This window comes from Limanda limanda, chromosome 19 (assembly GCF_963576545.1).
Source record: "Limanda limanda chromosome 19, fLimLim1.1, whole genome shotgun sequence".
Taxonomy (NCBI): domain Eukaryota; kingdom Metazoa; phylum Chordata; class Actinopteri; order Pleuronectiformes; family Pleuronectidae; genus Limanda; species Limanda limanda.
Genome location: NC_083654.1, coordinates 19,393,947 through 19,413,058, shown reverse-complemented (window position 1 = coordinate 19,413,058; position 19,112 = coordinate 19,393,947). Strand labels below are relative to the sequence as shown.

Sequence of the window (19,112 nt, the reverse complement as noted above, 5' to 3'; positions counted from 1 at the left end):
CTCTGTGATTGGTGGAGGGATCGGCCACAGCCAGCCTGCTGTAGAACTGTCCAATCAGAGGCTGTTTAGCGTTTCCTTATCCAATCACCGGCTGAGCTGGCGGTTCCTGCTCTTCCGCTACGAGTGGAGCGAGGATGTTGGAGCCTGTGGTGAGAATTCATTGTTTTTAATTCGTGTTTTTTAATAATTTCCCCCTGTTTTTTAATATGAAACTAACTGGAAACGCCTCAGCTGTTCTGCTTCCGTGTTGTTGTGAAGTTTATTGTTGTGTGTTGTTCTCAGTTCCCCCGCAGCTCAGCGTTGGCGCTAACTTTTGTAGCATGTAGCTCCCAAGGCTAACCTTAGCCTCCAGGTGGCTATTTGAGAATTGTCTCTTTCTCATTTGCAGATGTTGTGTAGAAGCTTTTTAATTTAGTGTCAGAACCAGTTAAACCACGTGGATTGACTTGTGTTGGTTTTGTTTATTTTTTGTTTAACAGGAAACAAAGTGTGTAGATGTTGTTGCTCACACGTGTTTCCACCCTCAGTTTCCTAAACTCACTCAACTCATGACTAACATCTGTATATAGGTTTTTTTTGTATTTAACATTTATATTTTACAGTCAGCTCTTTTTAATTTGATTTTATTTTAATTTAACTTTTGCACCGCGGGGCTGAGCGATTTCTTCCTGTCCAACACATTCCATTGTGTTGATTTGATGAGGAGACGCCTCATATTTGTGTTGTCTCATTACAACACAGTATAATACATACAAGATAATTCATCTAAACTATTCGGATATTTAGTTACAGAAGTTAAGGAGAATGATCTATAACTTAAAAAAACTAAATGCTGCAAACTGTTAACACTGTGTTTTCTCTGTTAGGAAAGAATGGAGGATTTGAGCAGTGACTCGTTGCCGGGGACGACACCAAAGGTACGACCCTTGTTTCTGTTCGGTTTCTTCTCCTTGCTCAAACGACATTGACTGAAAAGTAAATCTGATTGTTATAATTGCCTCTGATGCAGTTTTACTTGTAATAATTTTTGTCTTTCATGTTGTAATATTTTTACTGGTCTATAAAGGCTAAATCAAAAGCATTGAAAAGGGCCATAACAGCCCATGACTCTTAAGGGTTGATATGAAAGTGTTGATGTACATTTAACAACATATTCAAATTGACTGTGTGATCAGACATTGGTGACAATTAGAAAGGACGAGCAAGCATTTTATCATGAAGTTCACATTTCCCTTTTTCTTGAGGTTTACAGATTGTGAGGATCGAAACTTAACTAATGTGTTTTCCTCTTTTAAAACTTTACAGAACCCAGTGGAGGAGTGCGAAAGTTTCTCTCTGTGGGGAAAAGAAGTTGTAGCTGAAGCTAATCTGAGTAAGATGAAAACATTGACCATGTAGTAAACTGACTGTGTGAGCTAACTATCTATAACTTAATTATTGTTGGTGTGAGAATATTTCTTTCACAGCAACCTTGTGTAACAGACATGAAACACACGCAACTCAGGACTTGATATTTGTTGCTTTATTCTCCTGCAGACCTGCAGATATGGAGTGAATGTCACTGTAAGTTAGCAGCTCCACACAACAGTCTACAAAATAAAATACATTAACATCAGAGCCTGTCAAAATCCACGTGGCGAAAACAAAATGGCGGCCGCATTAAAATAAAACATCTCCGTGGATGATAAATAACAACATTTACAAAACATATAAACATCCGAAACAACAACACAAGATACCTATATATACAATATACAATTTACAACGGTAATTTCTTTAAGGAAAACTATAAACAGTGCGGAGCTTTTCTGCATGCCACCTACCCTCTGTGAGGAAAAGTTTAACTGAGGGAACAGAAGAACTGACAGGAAGTAACACACTCGGGGAGCACAAAAAGTGGTACACAGTGACATCACTTCCGCAGGAAGGGTTAACAAAATAAAATAACATAATAAAATTCACACAACTACAAATTATAAACAAAAATAAATACAGTGCATTCTTATCTCTGTTACACTTGCTTCCACTTCATTCAAAACCTGCGCCCTCACCTCTGAAGTGTTTTCTCTCTAATCACTTGCTGTCTTCTCTGTCTTTTCAGGAGATGAGTACTATTGGAAGCTTGTTGCAGATTTCATTGGGCCTCAGTCGGGGGAAGGATTGGAGCTTGAACAGATGAAATGCAAGAACAGACTCCTGATGCAAGTGGGAGTCATGAGAGAGGAAAATAACTTCCCGTGGCTTGCCGTTGTTAATTGGCTTAAAAACATTTTCCCCAGACACTATGCTGCTGACTTCCGTCGGTTGATTGAAAGAGGCATCGCGACGACCTTGAGTCTGGGAACTGAAGCCAGGCGGACCTTCATGGCATCGGATGTCAATTTTGACTTTGTTGGCCCCATATGCGATAGCATTGGGGTTGAACGGACACATCTTTTGGAAATGAGGGATTTTTCAGAGCGAGCGCAATCGATTGAAGTCACAAATGGATTGATTCTTGAGTTGAGCAACTTTGTCGCGAGGGAGAAGCTCGCCCCGGTCATCTTAGTAACTTGGCTCAGAAACTTCAACCGGGAGTTTTGCAAGAATGGGAATATTCAAAGTGCTTATAAAGTCCTTAAACCCAGGATAAAAAAGGTGAAGTTTTGCTACCGTAATTATGAAACCAGGAGTCACAGGAGGAATTTAGCGATGGAGAATCTGCTTCAAAGTCCATTTGAGCTGGTGTGGAAAAAAGAGCCGAAGTTTTTTCCAAAGAAACGCATGAGAAGAGAGATCAAAGGTGAAAGAGTGAGAATCAAGGAAGAATATGAGAGTTTTGAAATCATGCCAGGTGAAGGTTCTGGGATGGACCGAGGGATCGTGAAGAAAGTGACCGTGAAAGAACGCTTCTCTTTACGAGAAGAAGGGGATGTGAGTCCGGAAGGATCCAGCAACGGAGAGGGAATCTTAGACGTCCGACGGCCCCTGACCCTTCTGGACATCACAATGCTGTCTGTTCACAGGCTGTCAAAAGTGTACGGTGGGAAAACCGCAGAATGCAAACAAGTTTCCTTCAATTTCCTCAAAAATCAGTTTGCTCTGACGTGCAAGGAGCATCCCGCCATGGCAGAGTTTGATGACAAGGTCAATTTGCTCGGTAAGGAGATCTCACTGGTTTCTCCTGTGAAGTTTATACACTACAACGCCATTTTCCTCGTTGACGTGCATGATGCAGTCGAGCAGCACATTTTGAACTTTGAAAAAGAGATCACTCTCTCAGCGGGAGAGAATCTAGGCCGGGACAAGCTTCCCAAATTCAAGGGGTTTGTGAATCTGACAGAAAGTGCCACCTCCCGCTACATCCACATGGCTTCTGACATCCTCAGCCCTCGAAACAGGGATTGGCAGAACTCCCAAAATCACTGGATCGCTTTCTGTGAGGAGAAGAACAACCCGTCCAAACTCGCAGCAAACCAGTCAAACAAGTTCAACAACTACTTCGAAGCCGCAGCGGGTCTCGTCCACCATCACAAGGAGGTTGCTCTCTTCTTCTCCGACGTGCTGTCACTGAACAACGATAACTACTCAAACGTCATTCTTGAGAGCGTTGCCGCTGATGCTAGTGATTCCATCATTCAGTGCCTCGTGTGCGTCCTGGCCATCATTTACTGCAAAATCCTCGGCCCGTACTGGCAGCTGTTAAAAAGTGGAGGCGAGTTCTCTCTCTTTAGCCAGTACATGCTCCGTCTTTACCAGAAGTTCCTGGATTGGTCCAAAGATCCTTCAACTCTGCTGGAGCCGGAGGAGATTACAAACGTTTTTCTGCAGTGCCCATCGCAAGAGAATACCTTTGATGGCGTGTTTGATTACTGTGGTGAGTGGCGCACAAATCGGGACCTGATCAAAGCTTGCCTGAAGAGGGCGATAAAGATTATTGCAGGCGTCACTGAGGATCACTTGAAGAATTTCCTGCCCGGAGGAACTTTGTCCAAACTCCCGTCACCAGATTTAAGCTTGCAACTGGCGAGTTGCACGTTCTCCGTCCTGATGGCGAAATATCCCATCACCCACGTGTACCCTTACACGAAGAAAATATCTGACAAGTCCCCGAAAGCCTCCTCACAGAAGAGCTTGCCCCTGGAGAGCTCTCAGGAAGAAGAAGGCCGGTCTGGTTCGCTGGATAACAGCTCGGATGAATCTTCCAGTGGGCCGGCTGTGAAGAATTCACACTCTGGCCAGCAAGACGATGCAAGCAGCAGTCACAGAGAAATGTCAGTGAGAGTACAAGAAGAGACGGAGGAGAACATGGACAGTAACTACATCACGTCCACAGTGAGGACCAACGGGGGGCCGTGCCTGACGCAGCAGGACGTGGACAGAATGATGCTGCGCTTTGACGGGAAAAACCGGCTGGAGACACGAGAAGCCATGCGGTGCGAGATCCTTTACCAGAAGATGATTCTCAACAACACCAGCAAACACTTGAACGGCATCTTCCGCAACTCCTCCCAGATGGTGTTGAAGCTGAAGCTTGCACTTCCCAGGATTAAACCTGGGTTCTCTCTGGTTTTGGCTCCTAAGAGGACATACCTAAAGTAGGTGTTCGGAGAAGTGATGCAGCTGCAGCTGAGCAGAGGGAAGGCAGCAGCACGGGGGGGGGGGATGACTTGTGCAGAGATAGGATTGACTTATGTATCGTTCTGTTTGTCATGTTGTGCACCAGTCAGCTCATGTTTGTTTGGCTGTTGCTACCGACGCAGAAAAAAGACTTAAAGGATGTTATAGTTTCTCTGGAAGACAAAGAAACCGCTGCTGCCTTTTAAAATACAAAAACTGACAGATTTCATGTTTGATGCCGGGCTTGTTCGAGGGACATTTTGTTAGATTTGTCACTTTTATTTCTGATAACACTGAACTATTTCATTTGCATGGCACTGGATACTAAAAAAAGACACATTTAAACATGTATATATAAGTTTAGACCAAGAGTTTACCTGTTGTGATCATGCAGAGTTAAAATATGTTCAATCAATGATACACTGTCACAATAAACCCCTCCTATGTTTATACATATATATATATTTTTTTGTCTTATTTTGTTTTTGTTAACTTTGTGATAAAGTAGAAACAGTTAGTCAAACGTCTTCTCCTCGATCCGAGAGTTAAATGTTACAGAACAGCCTCAGCTCTGGTTCCTTGGGCACAAAGGACATTAGAGGTTGCATCACGTCCAGCAGCCATGTCAGTGAGTTCATGCTTATAGAAGCTTTGACTGACAGAGCCTGAAGAAAAGGGGGGGTCAATAAGGAGATTATAGGGGTCATTGTGCAGATATGTTTGTTTTTCCTGGTTATGCCTATTATGAGGTGCAGGTGGAGACATCTTTTGTGTTTGATTGAACAACTTCGATGTACTCGTGTCCCCTTGTCAGCTGTTCAGTGTTTGAATTGTCTCCATTAAAGACGGAATTGACAAATAAATTCTCAGAGTTCTTATAATTTCAAGGGAAAAACTTTTTTTTTTTTTTAGGAAATACCGCCCGCATTAGTTGTCACCAGTAGTTAAAACGACCGCACCATCTTATGATGCCTTCAGGAGCATCTGTAAAACTGACGAATCTACTAAACCTGGTACAATAAAGTTATGAAAGGCTTGTGCAAAGGTCGCCTGAGAAGTTAACGTTAAAGAATGTGTTATTTTAACTATTCAGTTTGGGAACAGACTTTGTATTATGACACATATGACAAATATTAGTAGCCCCGGGAATAGCTTGACTGAGAAATAAACTTCATCACTGATGAGTAGCAGACTTTAAGTGATTTGAAACAAGGTAGTCTTCAAAAATAAATGAAAGAATATAGAGCAGCTGTGTCACATGAAAACGAATCACAGAAAAGCATTAATGGGACACTAAAAATGAATAAACATGAAAAATAAGAGAAAAACAAGATAGTTTTTGGATTGGTCCACTGTAGAAACACGGTGGAGTAACACGACTGCCTTCGTGAACATACAGACTCATTCTAATGTAATGAAAACACATTGATCCACGTGACTCCGGTTTAATATTAAAACAACATCCCATATATATTATCCCATATATATATATTTATACCTCTACTATATATCATATATTATAGCATACTCTCTGTATATTCTTTGTATATATAAGTCTATATACACATATTTATACATGTGTACATGTTATAATTATTGTTATTATATTACTATTATTATTATATATACTGTTGCTGCCATTATTACTATATACTGCTATTATATTGGTATAATTACTATCATATATAAATATATTTTTATGTTATATTATATACTATATATACTGTACTATTTTTATATACTGTCTAACAATAACATTACCATCATATCATCAGTACTATTACCATCATCTTGCCACTGCACCTTATCTACCTATTTATCTTGTGTTTCTGTTGTTATTCTTTCTACCTCAATATTTTTTATTTTATTCTATTTTATTCTATTTTATTGTATTCAAATATACTGGCTGCTATGACGACTTAATTTCCCTTCGGGGATGAATAAAGTAATCTATCTATCTATCTATCTATCTATCTATCTATCTATCTATCTATCTATCTATCTATCTATCTATCTATCTATCTATCTATCTATCTATCTCTATCGATCTATCTGTCCATCTATCTATCTATCTATCTATCTATCTCTCTCTCTATCTCTATCGGTCTATCTGTCCATCTGTCCATCTATCTATCTATCTATCTATCTATCTATCTATCTATCTATCTATCTATCTCTCTCTCTATCGATCTATCTGTCCATCTATCTATCTATCTCTCTCTCTCTATCGATCTATCTGTCCATCTATCTATCTATCTATCTATCTATCTATCTATCTATCTATCTATCTATCTATCTATCTATCTATCTATCTATCTATCTATCTATCTATCTATCTATCTATCTGTCTATCTGTCTATCGGTCTATCTGTCCATCTGTCTATCTATCTATCTATCTATCTATCTATCTATCTATCTATCTATCTATCTATCTATCTATCTATCTATCTATCTATCTATCTATCTATCTATCTATCTATCTATCTATCTCTCTCTCTCTCTCTCTCTCTCTCTCTCTCTCTATCTATCTATCTATCTATCTATCTATCTATCTATCTATCTATCTATCTATCTATCTATCTATCTATCTATCTATCTATCTATCTATCTATCTATCTATCTATCTATCTATCTATCTATCTATCTATCTATCTATCTATCTATCTATCTATCTATCTTTCTTTCTTTCTTTCTTTCTTCTATCATCTGACCTTTACAAATCTATGTAACTCTCATTCACGAGGTGTCCTTGAACGCAGCAGGAAAGGTGGGCGGTGACGTCCTCCATTGCTCCACCAACGCGTGGATCCTTCACACTTGTTGTTTGCGTCCACGCTAGAAACCACTTCCCCCCCCCTTCCACACACCCACCGAGTCCTCCTGGTTCGTGAGGCCGGATCCGAGGCACCATGTCCGGCCGCTGGTGGAGCAGCGCCGCGGTGACCCACCTGCTCACGGCTCTGTTCGGGATGGGTTCGTGGGTTTCCGTCAACAGTCTGTGGGTCGAGCTGCCGGTGGTGGTGCGGGTTCTACCGGAAGGTGATTTCTCCCGCTACTTGTGGGTCTGTTGTGTGTGTTCATTTGTGTTGTCTCTCCAGGACTTTGTTGTGTGTGATTCTTCTGTTTTTTACATCTTTTCATTGTGGTTTCAACTCGGTGCTAAAGTCAAGCTAGCGACGTTAGCCACCCGGAAGCTAGCGACACATTTAACTGAAGCCCACCGGAAGTGATGTCGTGTGTGTGTGGTGTAATGCTTTTAAGTACTCGGATACTTTACTTCTCTTAAGCATCAGCACACTGAGAAATACTCCATTACAAGTTAGAGTAACAAAATACTCATGGTTACAAACATGATTAGATTTATTAGTGTCACTAGAGGTCAATTAGCTGAGTGGCAGCAGTACAACGAAGTAGTAATAATACAATTAAGTAATAAGATAAGTAATCAAGCAATATAAAGATATATCAAAGTATCAAAGGTGTGTACAGATAAAATAAAGTATAAATAGTATGAACACAGTTTGAACTTAAAATACATCTATAGATAGATAGATAGATAGGTAGAGTACTTTATATATCCCCGAAGGGAAATTAAGTTGTCATAGCAGCCGGTATATATAAAAAATATTGAGGTAGAAAGAATAAAAAACAGAAACACAAGATAAATAGGTGGATAAGGTGCAGTGGCAAGATGATGGTAATAGTACTGATGATATGATGGTAATGTTATTGTTAGACAGTATATAAGAAAAGTACAGTATATATAGTATAGAATATAACATATATTTATATATGATAGTAACTATACCAATATAAAAGCAGTACATAGTAATAATGGCAGTAACAGTATATATAATAATAATAGTATAGAATAGACTTATGTATACAAAGAATATACAGAGAGTATGATATAATATATGATATATAGTAGAGGTATGAATATGAATATAAGTATTTGACTATACAACAGGTAATATAATATACTATGAGTGTAAGAATATGTAGACAGAGTGTGCAAAAGACAATATTATTGTATAAAATGATATATTATATCAATATGGTTTATATTAACACATATCACATATGATGTGTTGGTGGACCAGTCCAGTTTATTGTCCAGTGTGACACCCAGGTACTTGTATGGACTCAATTATAGACGAACAACATCCCACAAGAAAGACTAATTTAGAACTGGACCAAATCTTGTTATTTATAATATGTTTTATATGAAAAACGTTACTGAAGTTGTCAAATATAAGTATTGGAGATCAATATTTTATTTTACCAAGGAGTGTGAAACTAGTTACAACCGGTCAAAAGTCATCACGTATAATTATCAAGACGTATATTTATCTTATCAGAAACAGATACAAATATAATCAGAAAAACATCTTCAGATTGAGAGAACACAGTTAAAATATAAAAATAAATAAAAATAAACTGATAATCAAAGAAATATCCAATATTTTTTTTAAAAATATGACCTCACTGATATCCCCCCCCCCTATCGTCTCAGGATGGAACCTTCCGGCCTTCCTCTCCGTGCTCATAGCGTTTGGGAACCTGGGTCCCATCGCCGTGACGATCACGCACCACTGTGCCCCGGGCCGTCTGAACGAGCGCCTGCTGATCCACGCCATCCAGCTGCTGGCCGTGGTGGCGTCCGCGCTCCTCGCCATCTTCTGGTCGCACACGGTCACGATAGCGGGAGACGAGAGGTCGCTGCCCTTCCTGCTCTTCACCTTCGTGCTGTCCCTGGTCTGCTGCACGTCCAACGTCACCTTCCTGCCCTTCATGTTCCACTACCCGCCCCAGTACATCCGCACCTTCTTCATCGGCCAGGGCCTCAGCGCCTTGTTCCCGTGCGTCGTGGCGTTGGGACAAGGCGTCAGCAGACTGGAGTGTACCACGGTGAATGGGACGGTGCAGCCACAGTATTTCGAGGAGAAGTTCCCCGCCCAGAACTTCTTCTGGTTCCTGTTCGTCATGCTCTCGATCTCGGCTGCAAGCTTCCTGGCGTTGACGCGGAGGCAGCTGGAACCGACGCCCGGCGAGCCGCCCCAGGCGTCGGACGCCGCGGAGCCGGTGAAGAGCGGCGAAGAGACACACCCCCTGCGGAACGGAGGGACGCCGGTGTCTGAGGAGCAGGTGCAGCTGGAGGAGCAGCAGCCTCCGCTGGCTCAGACCTTCTGGACGTCACACAACATCTACCTGCTGGCGCTGCTCGCCGTCTCCAACGCCCTCACCAACGGCGTCCTGCCGTCCGTGCAGAGCTTCACCTGCCTGCCCTACGGCATCATGACCTATCACCTCTCTGTCGTCCTCGGCAACATGGCGAACCCCGTGGCCTGCTTCCTGGCCATGTTCTTCGTCCTCAGGTGAGATCAAGTACAATCAGATCCTTACAAACTGTGTGTGATCATTTTAATGTTGATGTTTGTGACCATGTGTTTCCTGCTGTGCTTTGTTCGCAGGACGGCCACCGGTCTGGGCTTCCTGTCGCTAGCGGGGGGGGTGTTCGCTGCATACCTGGTGGCGTTAGCAGCTCTCAGCCCCTGCCCTCCGCTCCTGGGGAATCCTGCTGGCGTGGCTTTAGTGGTGAGTGCTCATGCTGAGGCTTAGTTGTCAAGAAGTCAAAGGTTGCAATTGATACACGTGGTTTAAAGAATTTACTCGTACAATAAATTAGTGTAGAGATTCGAAATAATTACTTTCTCAGCACAGGAGTTGCCTTTAGAGTTTAAATTATTCGCTCTGCAGGGAGTTACACAGCCAGCAACACGGCCCAGAGTGCAACCACCAGAAGTTAAGAAGGAAGCTTTTTATACAAAGTGATGAACAGGAAACAAAACCGAGAGCAGACGGGATCACTGCTACAGAAAGAGGAATCAAATCCAGCTCACAGTCGCAGGAATAAAGCTCAACAGGAAGTGGAAGACGTTGATGTTGTATCAGCTACGTGCACAGAAAACAGTCACAACAGTATTAAGACATTGATCAGTGGAATTTTTCACATTTTTCACATTAGCATTGTAAATAATCTTTAATTTGCAAATCTTAATTTAAGCTAGAAAATGTATGTATAAAAACTCTGGGCAAACATTCAATGATATTTTTTCGTACTGGACAGTGTTTGATACTTGGTGCTGTGGATTCCTATCAGTCAATACAAAAATAAATATATATTTCTGAACAAGTCCTACACAGTTTACTCACAAAAAACATGCACATGTAATTTTCCACACATTGATTTCTGTTAACTGTTAAAAACTGTGCATCACATGAATTATCTGAACAATCTCAGGGTGACTGATGTAAGATCAAGACTTAACAACAAGGGGAAACGCCAATAATAAATAATAATTTGTATTTAAAATGGTAAATGGACAGTATTTCTAAAGAGCTTTACCACTCAAAGCACTTAACATTCACACATTCACAGTTCACAATTATTCATACAGTGCATCTATGTGCAGCACTTTTCTCTATAAGAAGGAAATTTGGGTTCAGCTTCTTGCCCAAGGACACTTCATCATTCAAAATGGGGAAAAACTGGGATCGAACCCCCGACCTTCTGGTTAGAGGACGACCGCTCGACCCCCTCTATTTAGGTTCTTTTTTTTTTCTAGATAAAATAATATAATAATAATATTTTCAATCTTAAATTGTAGGTTTATAAATTTCTCTTCCTGTGATAATTATATTCATGATGGATAATTTATCGCCGTTCTCACAATGATGGAGATGTACAGTTGGTACATGTGATGTAACGATGATATGAGTGTTTGTTCTTTTTCGAAACTGTTGTGTTCTCTGTTTTATTCTCAGACCTGAACACAGGTTGTAATAAAAGCTGATTGAGAAATCAGGCTCCTGCATCTGCAACGAACTGGATGAAGATTGAGTTTTATAAATCTGAACAACAAGAATACAAATCCTTTTTTCTGCCTTTTGTAAATGAAGTATCTGATGCCCCCGGTGGCCGATCCCAAACACCACAGAGGTGTCTCCTTGTTCTCCTCATCCACTTCTGACCCCGGCCTGGTGTTTGCGCCCCCTACAGGTCGTCTCCTGGATCATCTTCACCGGCCTCTTCTCGTACCTGAAGGTGGTGATTGGGACTCTGCTTCACGAGAAGGGCCACGCCGCCCTGCTGTGGTGCGGCATCTTCATCCAGGCCGGCTCCCTGGTCGGGGCCCTCAGCATGTTCCCCCTGATCAACGTCTACCACGTGTTCTCCAGCGCTCAGGACTGTGTGGACAACTGCAGTTAACAGGAGATACCTCAGGGTTCCCACAGACTGGTTTTGTTTTTAGGCTCCTGAGTGAAACAGAGGATCATGCCACCGTCCTGAGAGGCTTCCTCCCCCGACTCGAGGCCCCGGAGCCTCAGGGAAGTGGAATCACGATAATGGGAGCTCTGTGTTTCTGCACATGACCGAGGGGATGTAACACACGTATGATGCAGTTACACCACAAGAGCTTTGTGTGGGTCTTTTATAACGAATCCCTGTAGTTGAAGAAGGAGCCGCAGCTGATGATGATGGAGGTTTTCCCTCTGAGATCATGTGAAAAGTTATTTACTCAGGGACACAATCATGAACTTGTTCGTCCACATCTGTTGCTCCTGGAGCCGAGTTATGTGAAGGATGCAAACTACTACAATTGTTTTGTTTTTATTTCATTTTCAAATGTCTGACTTCAGCTTCCTACATCTGCGGCTCAGGGTCAAGTCAGTATTATGTGTGAAAACCGTGACTTCAGAACGACTCTACAAAGATGCTGTGACGTTTCTTATTTCAAACAATGTTTAACCCTCTTTTCTCGTAATGTTTTATGAAATAGTTTTACATGGTTTTGCTGGTTGTTCATTCTGGGATGTTCTGCCACCTGCAGGGAACAATATCTGTCCGTGATGATGAATAGCAAAGCAATTAGTGGACGGTTTTGGGAAGCAAGGGATTTTATCAAGTCAATCTTTGATTTGCGTCTTGACCCTGTGAGTTAAATCTGTCACCCGACTACAGAACAGATGCTTTACTACGTTGAACCAAAAGGAAACGATAACACTTGTCAAACGTGCCTCAACTTCATGCCTGAAATCCTGTTTTTTTGTTTTTTATCTTTTCAATAATATATCAGGTTTTTTTAATGTGAATTATTCACAAATGTGGCCTTTTTGTTGATTTAAAAAAAATATGATTGTAATGTAAACATACATCTTGACATTAAACAGCTGATGTTGGTGAACGAAGATGATTTGTTGAAATTGTTATTTGCATTATTGAGAAACAAACACTGATATTAGCTCAGTTAAGATTAATACAGTGTGAAATGATATGAAATAGAATAATACTAGAGTTCATACAAACAAGGATAAACAATCAATTCTGTACTTTATTTAGAAATATAAAAAAAGAATGAAGTGGATATATATGACTTTTATACATTGAACTTGTGATGCTACTTTAATGTAATTAACCATCTGCTGTTTATTGGCACCACAGATGGAAATGATCACAAAGATAAAAAGAATAATTTATAAATGAGCTTTAATTGTTACTAGAATTCGTAACATCCGATGAAAACTCCTCATCTGCTGAGGAAAATTGGACAAATTAAAATTAAACCCGACTGAAGTGTGTTAGTTTCACTTTAAATGTGATGTTAAATTAAACTTTTCAGCCGTGTGATGTTTAGCTTGTCCAAACGAAGCCGGGAGTAGACGTCCAGTCTCACTCTGTCCAAAGTTTAACAGCATTTTACAACAACACATTTTTCAAATTCTGTAGTGTAACAGAAATAATGTATTTTTATCTCTAAACTGCACAAACTCTTGATAATAAAGCAAATTATGTCAAACTGTTCTTTAAAGAACTTGTCAGCATCTGATCCCTGGACTTATCTCACATCGGTCTTGGTAATTAGAGTTTATAGTTTTTAATGATTACATAACGTTACAATAATCTGTTTTCTTTCCTGCAACAATGAATTAAGGATTTCTACTACTTTGTGCGTTGCTACTCAAACGATGAATTGTGTTGTTGTGTAACCGAGCGGCCGTAAACACCTCTGCTCCCATGATCCCCTTAAGCAGAGTTAATAAATTCTGCAGATTCTTGAGTTGCCTCCTCAGATGTTGTTGCCTCAGGAAACACAGATCGGTGATTGAGAGTCGGGATGTTCAGTGATGATCTGAAGTCCTGACCGGGACGGAGCTCGAGGTTCAGACGCTGATTAGTTAACCAAACATTTGTCATGGTTGGCTACATGGTCTCACACCCACTCGCCCACGGGAGGGTTTGATCGCCCGGTGCACACACACACACACTTTACTGCACAGGACCGAGGCTCCTCTCTCTCTCTGCAGAGATCTCTCCACCAGACGAGTGAGTATCTTCACGGATGCAAACTTTCATCTTTTTACATTAATTGTTTGAAGTTGCTGTAAAAAGAGACATGTTGATTTCACTTTTTTTCTACTTATTATTGATGTTTTAATATTTTGCAGGTTTTAAACATTATATTGTTATGTTCTTGATCTGTCTTCCTTTGAAAGACATTTATTTTGGATCTTTATGATTGCACTTCCAGAACTAATTGATAATTCTTCTTACACAACGCAGGACTGTCTATTATTTTTGCCTCTATGGTTTCTATTTCAATAAACAATGTACTGGTCAGATGTTTTCTCAGGTTATATAATAGTTACCAGTTCAGCAGCTGCTCATGCTCCATGTCGGAGGTTTAACCCAAACGCTGCCTCGATCAAATGAAATAACTTCAACACTTTGCACCGGAGCTTTTTCAGCATTTAACCTGTAATGTTTCACGTCATGTGAACGTCTGAGAATCTGCACATAAAACCTTAGACGTCTACCGACAGTATCTTCAGACAATAAACAAGACACATTAACCACATGCAGGAGTCACAGATTGAACCTTGAGGAAGAGTTGGAGGAGAATTCTTCCTCCTGGTGACATATTAATGTTGAGTTAACCCTTTGTTGACTGGTTTTCACTCCCTGGGATTCATCCTCAGTCTCTGCTCAGCAACACAGGACGAGACAAACAAACACACGCCTGTTTGTTGTTGTTCCTCATGAGAACAAAGAATCACTAGAATGACAAACCTGATCCACCCCATGAGCAGACTTTACAACTTCCTCTCATCTTAAACCATCTAAATACTCTTACTAATTTGTTTTGATTTGATATTTGAACACATTGTTTTTAGAACGTTTAGTTTGAGATCTTCAAATTTAAAGAAAAACTTATTTTCTAAGAATTATTTCCTCTCAAAGAAATTATGTCTGAAACTTTTAACTTAAAATTGGGACCAGCATCGTCCGTTCTTTAGTTGAAAAACAAAGTCTGACATAATCAGGAAACGTTTCTGTGTGTTGATTTTCAAGAAATGTTATATTTCTGCATCCAAATGTTCTTGCTGCAGAATTTCCGAGCGTTTAATGATGGCTAACTGAATGTTCTACAATGAGCAACAGCCAGCAGCTGTATAGTTTATGGCTTATATAGATAAAGAATAAAGTTTAACGTCCGTTACATAAGAAGACAAAGTTAGTCAGCAGTCCGCCGGCCCTGGGAGCCTACAGGCACTTTGAGCTACATGCTAACTTTAGCATGCTAATATATGGCCAACGGTTGTTTTTACTCTCTATGATTCTGACAGGTTTAGTAAGTTAGCATTAAGTCAGAGAGCAGCAGATTAGAAATAAGACAAAATAAAGACTTGTCCCGATATGGAGCTAAATTAACAGTCAACCAGAATTATCATCGAAGGAACATCAGAGCCAGAACTGAGTTTCTTGAAAATCATTTAATTATATTTAACGAAAACAATTTAAAAATTCAACTCTGAAGGATTCATCCATGACAAAGAATTATATCACAGTTTCATGATGAGAAAATAAAGCAAATATGGTGGAACATGTGATCTTTTTCATTTTGCACCCACGCTGCTGAAAAATTCCGTTTCGGACTTGAGGTCAAAGTTAGCGAATCCAGTCGTGAATTTAAGTTCGGCATCTTTTTGATAAAGAAACTCTTTGTATTTCCTAGAGGACAACCCTCTGAACCATGTCGCTGCTCACGCACCTGCTGGCGTGCCTCTTCGGGATGGGCGCCTGGGTTTCCATCAACGGCCTGTGGGTGGAGCTGCCCCTGATCGTGCCCCAGATCCCCGAGGGCTGGTACCTGCCCTCCTACCTCTCCATCCTCATCCAGATGGCCAACGTCGGGCCGCTCTTCGTCACCCTGATGCATCGCTTCCGGCCCGGCGCCCTGAACGAGACCGCCGTCATCTACGTGATCATCGGGCTGGGCACCGTGGCCAGTTTCCTGCTGGGCTTCTTCTGGAAGGAGACGGTGGTCGTGGCGGGCGCCAGTCGCAGCGTCGCCCTCCTGGTCTTGACTTTCTTCCTCGCCGCCGTGGACTGCACGTCCTCCGTCACCTTCCTGCCCTTCATGATGCGCCTCAAGCCCCAGTATCTCACCACCTACTACATCGGGGAGGGGCTGAGCGGCCTGCTTCCGGCTCTGGTGGCTCTGATCCAGGGCGTTGGCGTGGTCCACTGCTTGAACAGCACCCAGTCTCTGACCCCCGGCCTGAACGGCTCTGTGACCTTTGACCTCCAGGCCCATTATCAGCCTGCAAACTTCTCCGCCGAGGAGTTCTTCTTCTTCCTGAGCGCCATGATGGTGGTGTGCCTGGTGGCCTTCCTGCTGCTGAACTACCACCCGGCCGTGGCCCGGGAGCTTCCCGCCGGCCGCTACACAAACGGCGTGAAAGAGAAATCGCCGACAAACAGGAAGTGGGCCGAGCAGAAGACGATGATGGATCCGTACGAACCCGCGAACCAGAAGCGCAGAAGCAGCTTTGGCAGCGGCGCTTACAGCTGGATGCAGGTGTTCTACATCTTTGTGATTCTGGCCTGGACCAACGCTCTGACCAACGTGGTGCTGCCCTCGGTGCAGTCGTACTCCTGCATGCCGTACGGGAACAAGATCTATCACCTGTCGGCCGCCATGGCCGCCGTGTCCAACCCCCTGGCCTGCTTCATCGCCCTCTTCCTCCCCATAAGGTCAGAAACAGACGGTTTGTATTTCTATAACCTCAAAATCACAACTTTGCCTATGAGGCTTCAGCACAAAAGTAAAACAACCGATAAAGAATAAACCCCAGGTGGCGCTAGTGGAAAACAAATTACAAATTTTATTTACATTTTTGTAAAATGTGAGTTTTATCGTTCTTAAATGTAGTTAAATGTAGTTTCCGGAGACTGACATTGATTTAGAAAATGTTGAATAGAACACTTCACTTCACTTTAACAAAATTTAATGAAAGAATAATGAGAATGATTCAATTAAAAATAACCCAGCTTCTTAATTCTGGGGAACTTCAAAGAACCACATCATTAGGAGGTCATGCTTCTCCGTCAGTTTATTGGTTGATTTATTCATTTGTTTATTAGCATAATTACACTAAAACAAGTTAATAGCTTCCACCAAAACTTGATGGACAGATGGAACTCAGGCCAAGAAGAAGCCAACTAAAGTTTGTGGCTCATCCGGGGAACTTTTCTTTTCTTTATTTTGTGAAATTGGGCGATAGTATCTTCACCAGTTTTGCAGAGAGTGATTAACGGATCTTGATGAAACATATCGGACGTGTTACTACGAGTAAAATCTACGATCTGATGCAACTTGGTTGAATTTAAGGAGATGTTGGTTCAGTCTAGTGAACATTTAGATGCACTTTGCTCCTGCACCACTCAGACTCTCCACAGATTCTCACGGTTCACACAGTGATGTGTTGCGTGTCTCCTCAGATCCCTGCTGGTGATGGCAGCTCTCACCGTGGTCGGCACTGGAGCTGGAGCTTACATAATGGGCACGGCGGTGCTGAGTCCATGTCCTCTGCTGGTTAATGATACCTCGGGTGGTGTCGTCATAGTGAGTACACTCTCCAGTTACACATCTTCTTATAAACCAGTGAGAAGACGAGAGATAAAGGTGTCAGGCCTGGACTGGAATGAGGACTCAGAAGCAGAGAATATCACGTACCAGCACACTTTATTGATTTCAGAACCTCAATGCAGAGTGACAAACAAGAAGGCTATGAAAATCTCACTAACTATATCTATATAATAATATAATACTTGGCAAGCAATAACTGGGGAAAAAGAACTTCCTAATAAATACAAAACATACACTAGAAAAAGAAAAAGCTTTTAAACATAAACCACTCCCGAAGGAGGACAAACAAACGGCAAGAGCAAGAAATCAAAAGCGCTCCCGAAGGAGGAAAACCAAACTACTAATAAATGGGGCAAAAGAAAAGGCTCACCTAAACAGGAGGCTCAACAAACTAACTAAATCTCTCTTAACATAAATCGCTCCAAAAGGGAAGAAAAACAGTTTACAAACACAAAACAAAGCTAAACTGGAAAACTTTAACAAACAAAAAATCACTCTCAAGGAGGAAACAGAAAACAACTTACGTGGCGTAGCAAGAAACTCTTTGGCAAAAACGACAATGACTGTGGGTAAGGCTTAGGTGCACGAACAAGAACGAAACACTTCGGCACAAGACAAAGGGGAGACGCAGACTATAAGCACATGAGGGTGAAGGGAACAGGTGGAAACAATCAGAGACAATCAGACCGGTGACACATGAGGAAGGGCAAGTGACCTGAAACGAGAGGAGAGTTAGGATTTCAAAATAAAACAGGAAGTTACGAGACAAAAACCCCAAGACAAAACAAACCTCACCGCGGTGTGACAAAAGGAAGAAACCCAGTTTGAGAATGTCCTGCCCTCCTGTCTCCGCCCCACAGGTGTTGTCCTGGATCGTCTTCATCCTCACGCTGTCCTACGTGAAGGTGATCATCGGCGTGATCCTGCGTGACGAGGGCCACAGCGCTCTGGTGTGGTGTGGGGCTGTGGTGCAGCTGGGATCCTTACTGGGAGCCGTGACCATGTTTCCACTGGTCAGCGTGTTCAGCTTCTTCTCGTCAGGAGACCCGTGCAACACTAAGTGTCCCTGAACCACGACCAGGCTCCGAGTTCCCTCCGGACTTCAGAGGAAAGGACGTGAGAATCAGTTTGAAAGACTTTTTCCTCCTCGTGATGTATTAACGTGGAGACGTCTGAATTTCATTTGTTAGAAAAACAAAAAGAACGATGTAATTTGAATATAAACTTTGTTATAAATGTGTCTGTAGATCTTTATTTACACTTGTTGAAAACCTGCCAGCAGTAAAAGTCCATTTAACAGACAAATTATCAACATGAGTATTGAATAAAATTTGTGATTAAAGTTATTCACAAAATATTGAAGCGTATTTGCCATTTCAAACTTACTTTACCTCGTGGACTTAAAACTGTGTGAAGCTTTTCTTTCTCATTTGTCTATAGATTAAAACTTGTTTATTTGAATTTACCGGTTTGCTTGTAACTGAATTCATAACTTTTTTATTGAGATGTGTTTTAATC

General features: G+C 41.6%; 3 protein-coding genes across 3 annotated transcripts; all 3 read left to right on the top strand.

The window, feature by feature from the left end:
* The first annotated feature begins 120 nt into the window (after window positions 1-120).
* On the top strand, window positions 121-5,442 carry LOC133026095 (uncharacterized). Its single transcript, XM_061092950.1, has 4 exons — window positions 121-149; window positions 867-917; window positions 1,306-1,372; window positions 2,102-5,442. The coding sequence occupies exons 1-4, from the start codon at window positions 135-137 to the stop codon at window positions 4,579-4,581; spliced, it is 2,613 nt and encodes an 870-aa protein (XP_060948933.1). The 5' UTR covers window positions 121-134; the 3' UTR covers window positions 4,582-5,442.
* Window positions 5,443-7,432: 1,990 nt separating this feature from the next.
* slc52a2 (solute carrier family 52 member 2) lies at window positions 7,433-12,852 on the top strand. Its single transcript, XM_061092976.1, has 4 exons — window positions 7,433-7,638; window positions 9,116-9,977; window positions 10,074-10,197; window positions 11,663-12,852. Exons 1-4 carry the CDS (start codon window positions 7,509-7,511, stop codon window positions 11,870-11,872), a joined length of 1,326 nt encoding a protein of 441 aa, XP_060948959.1. The 5' UTR covers window positions 7,433-7,508; the 3' UTR covers window positions 11,873-12,852.
* A 2,843-nt stretch (window positions 12,853-15,695) lies between these two features.
* On the top strand, window positions 15,696-18,664 carry si:ch73-196l6.5 (riboflavin transporter 2). The gene is made up of 3 exons (XM_061092979.1): window positions 15,696-16,699; window positions 17,447-17,570; window positions 18,455-18,664. Exons 1-3 carry the CDS (start codon window positions 15,696-15,698, stop codon window positions 18,662-18,664), a joined length of 1,338 nt encoding a protein of 445 aa, XP_060948962.1.
* The last annotated feature ends 448 nt before the right edge of the window (window positions 18,665-19,112 follow it).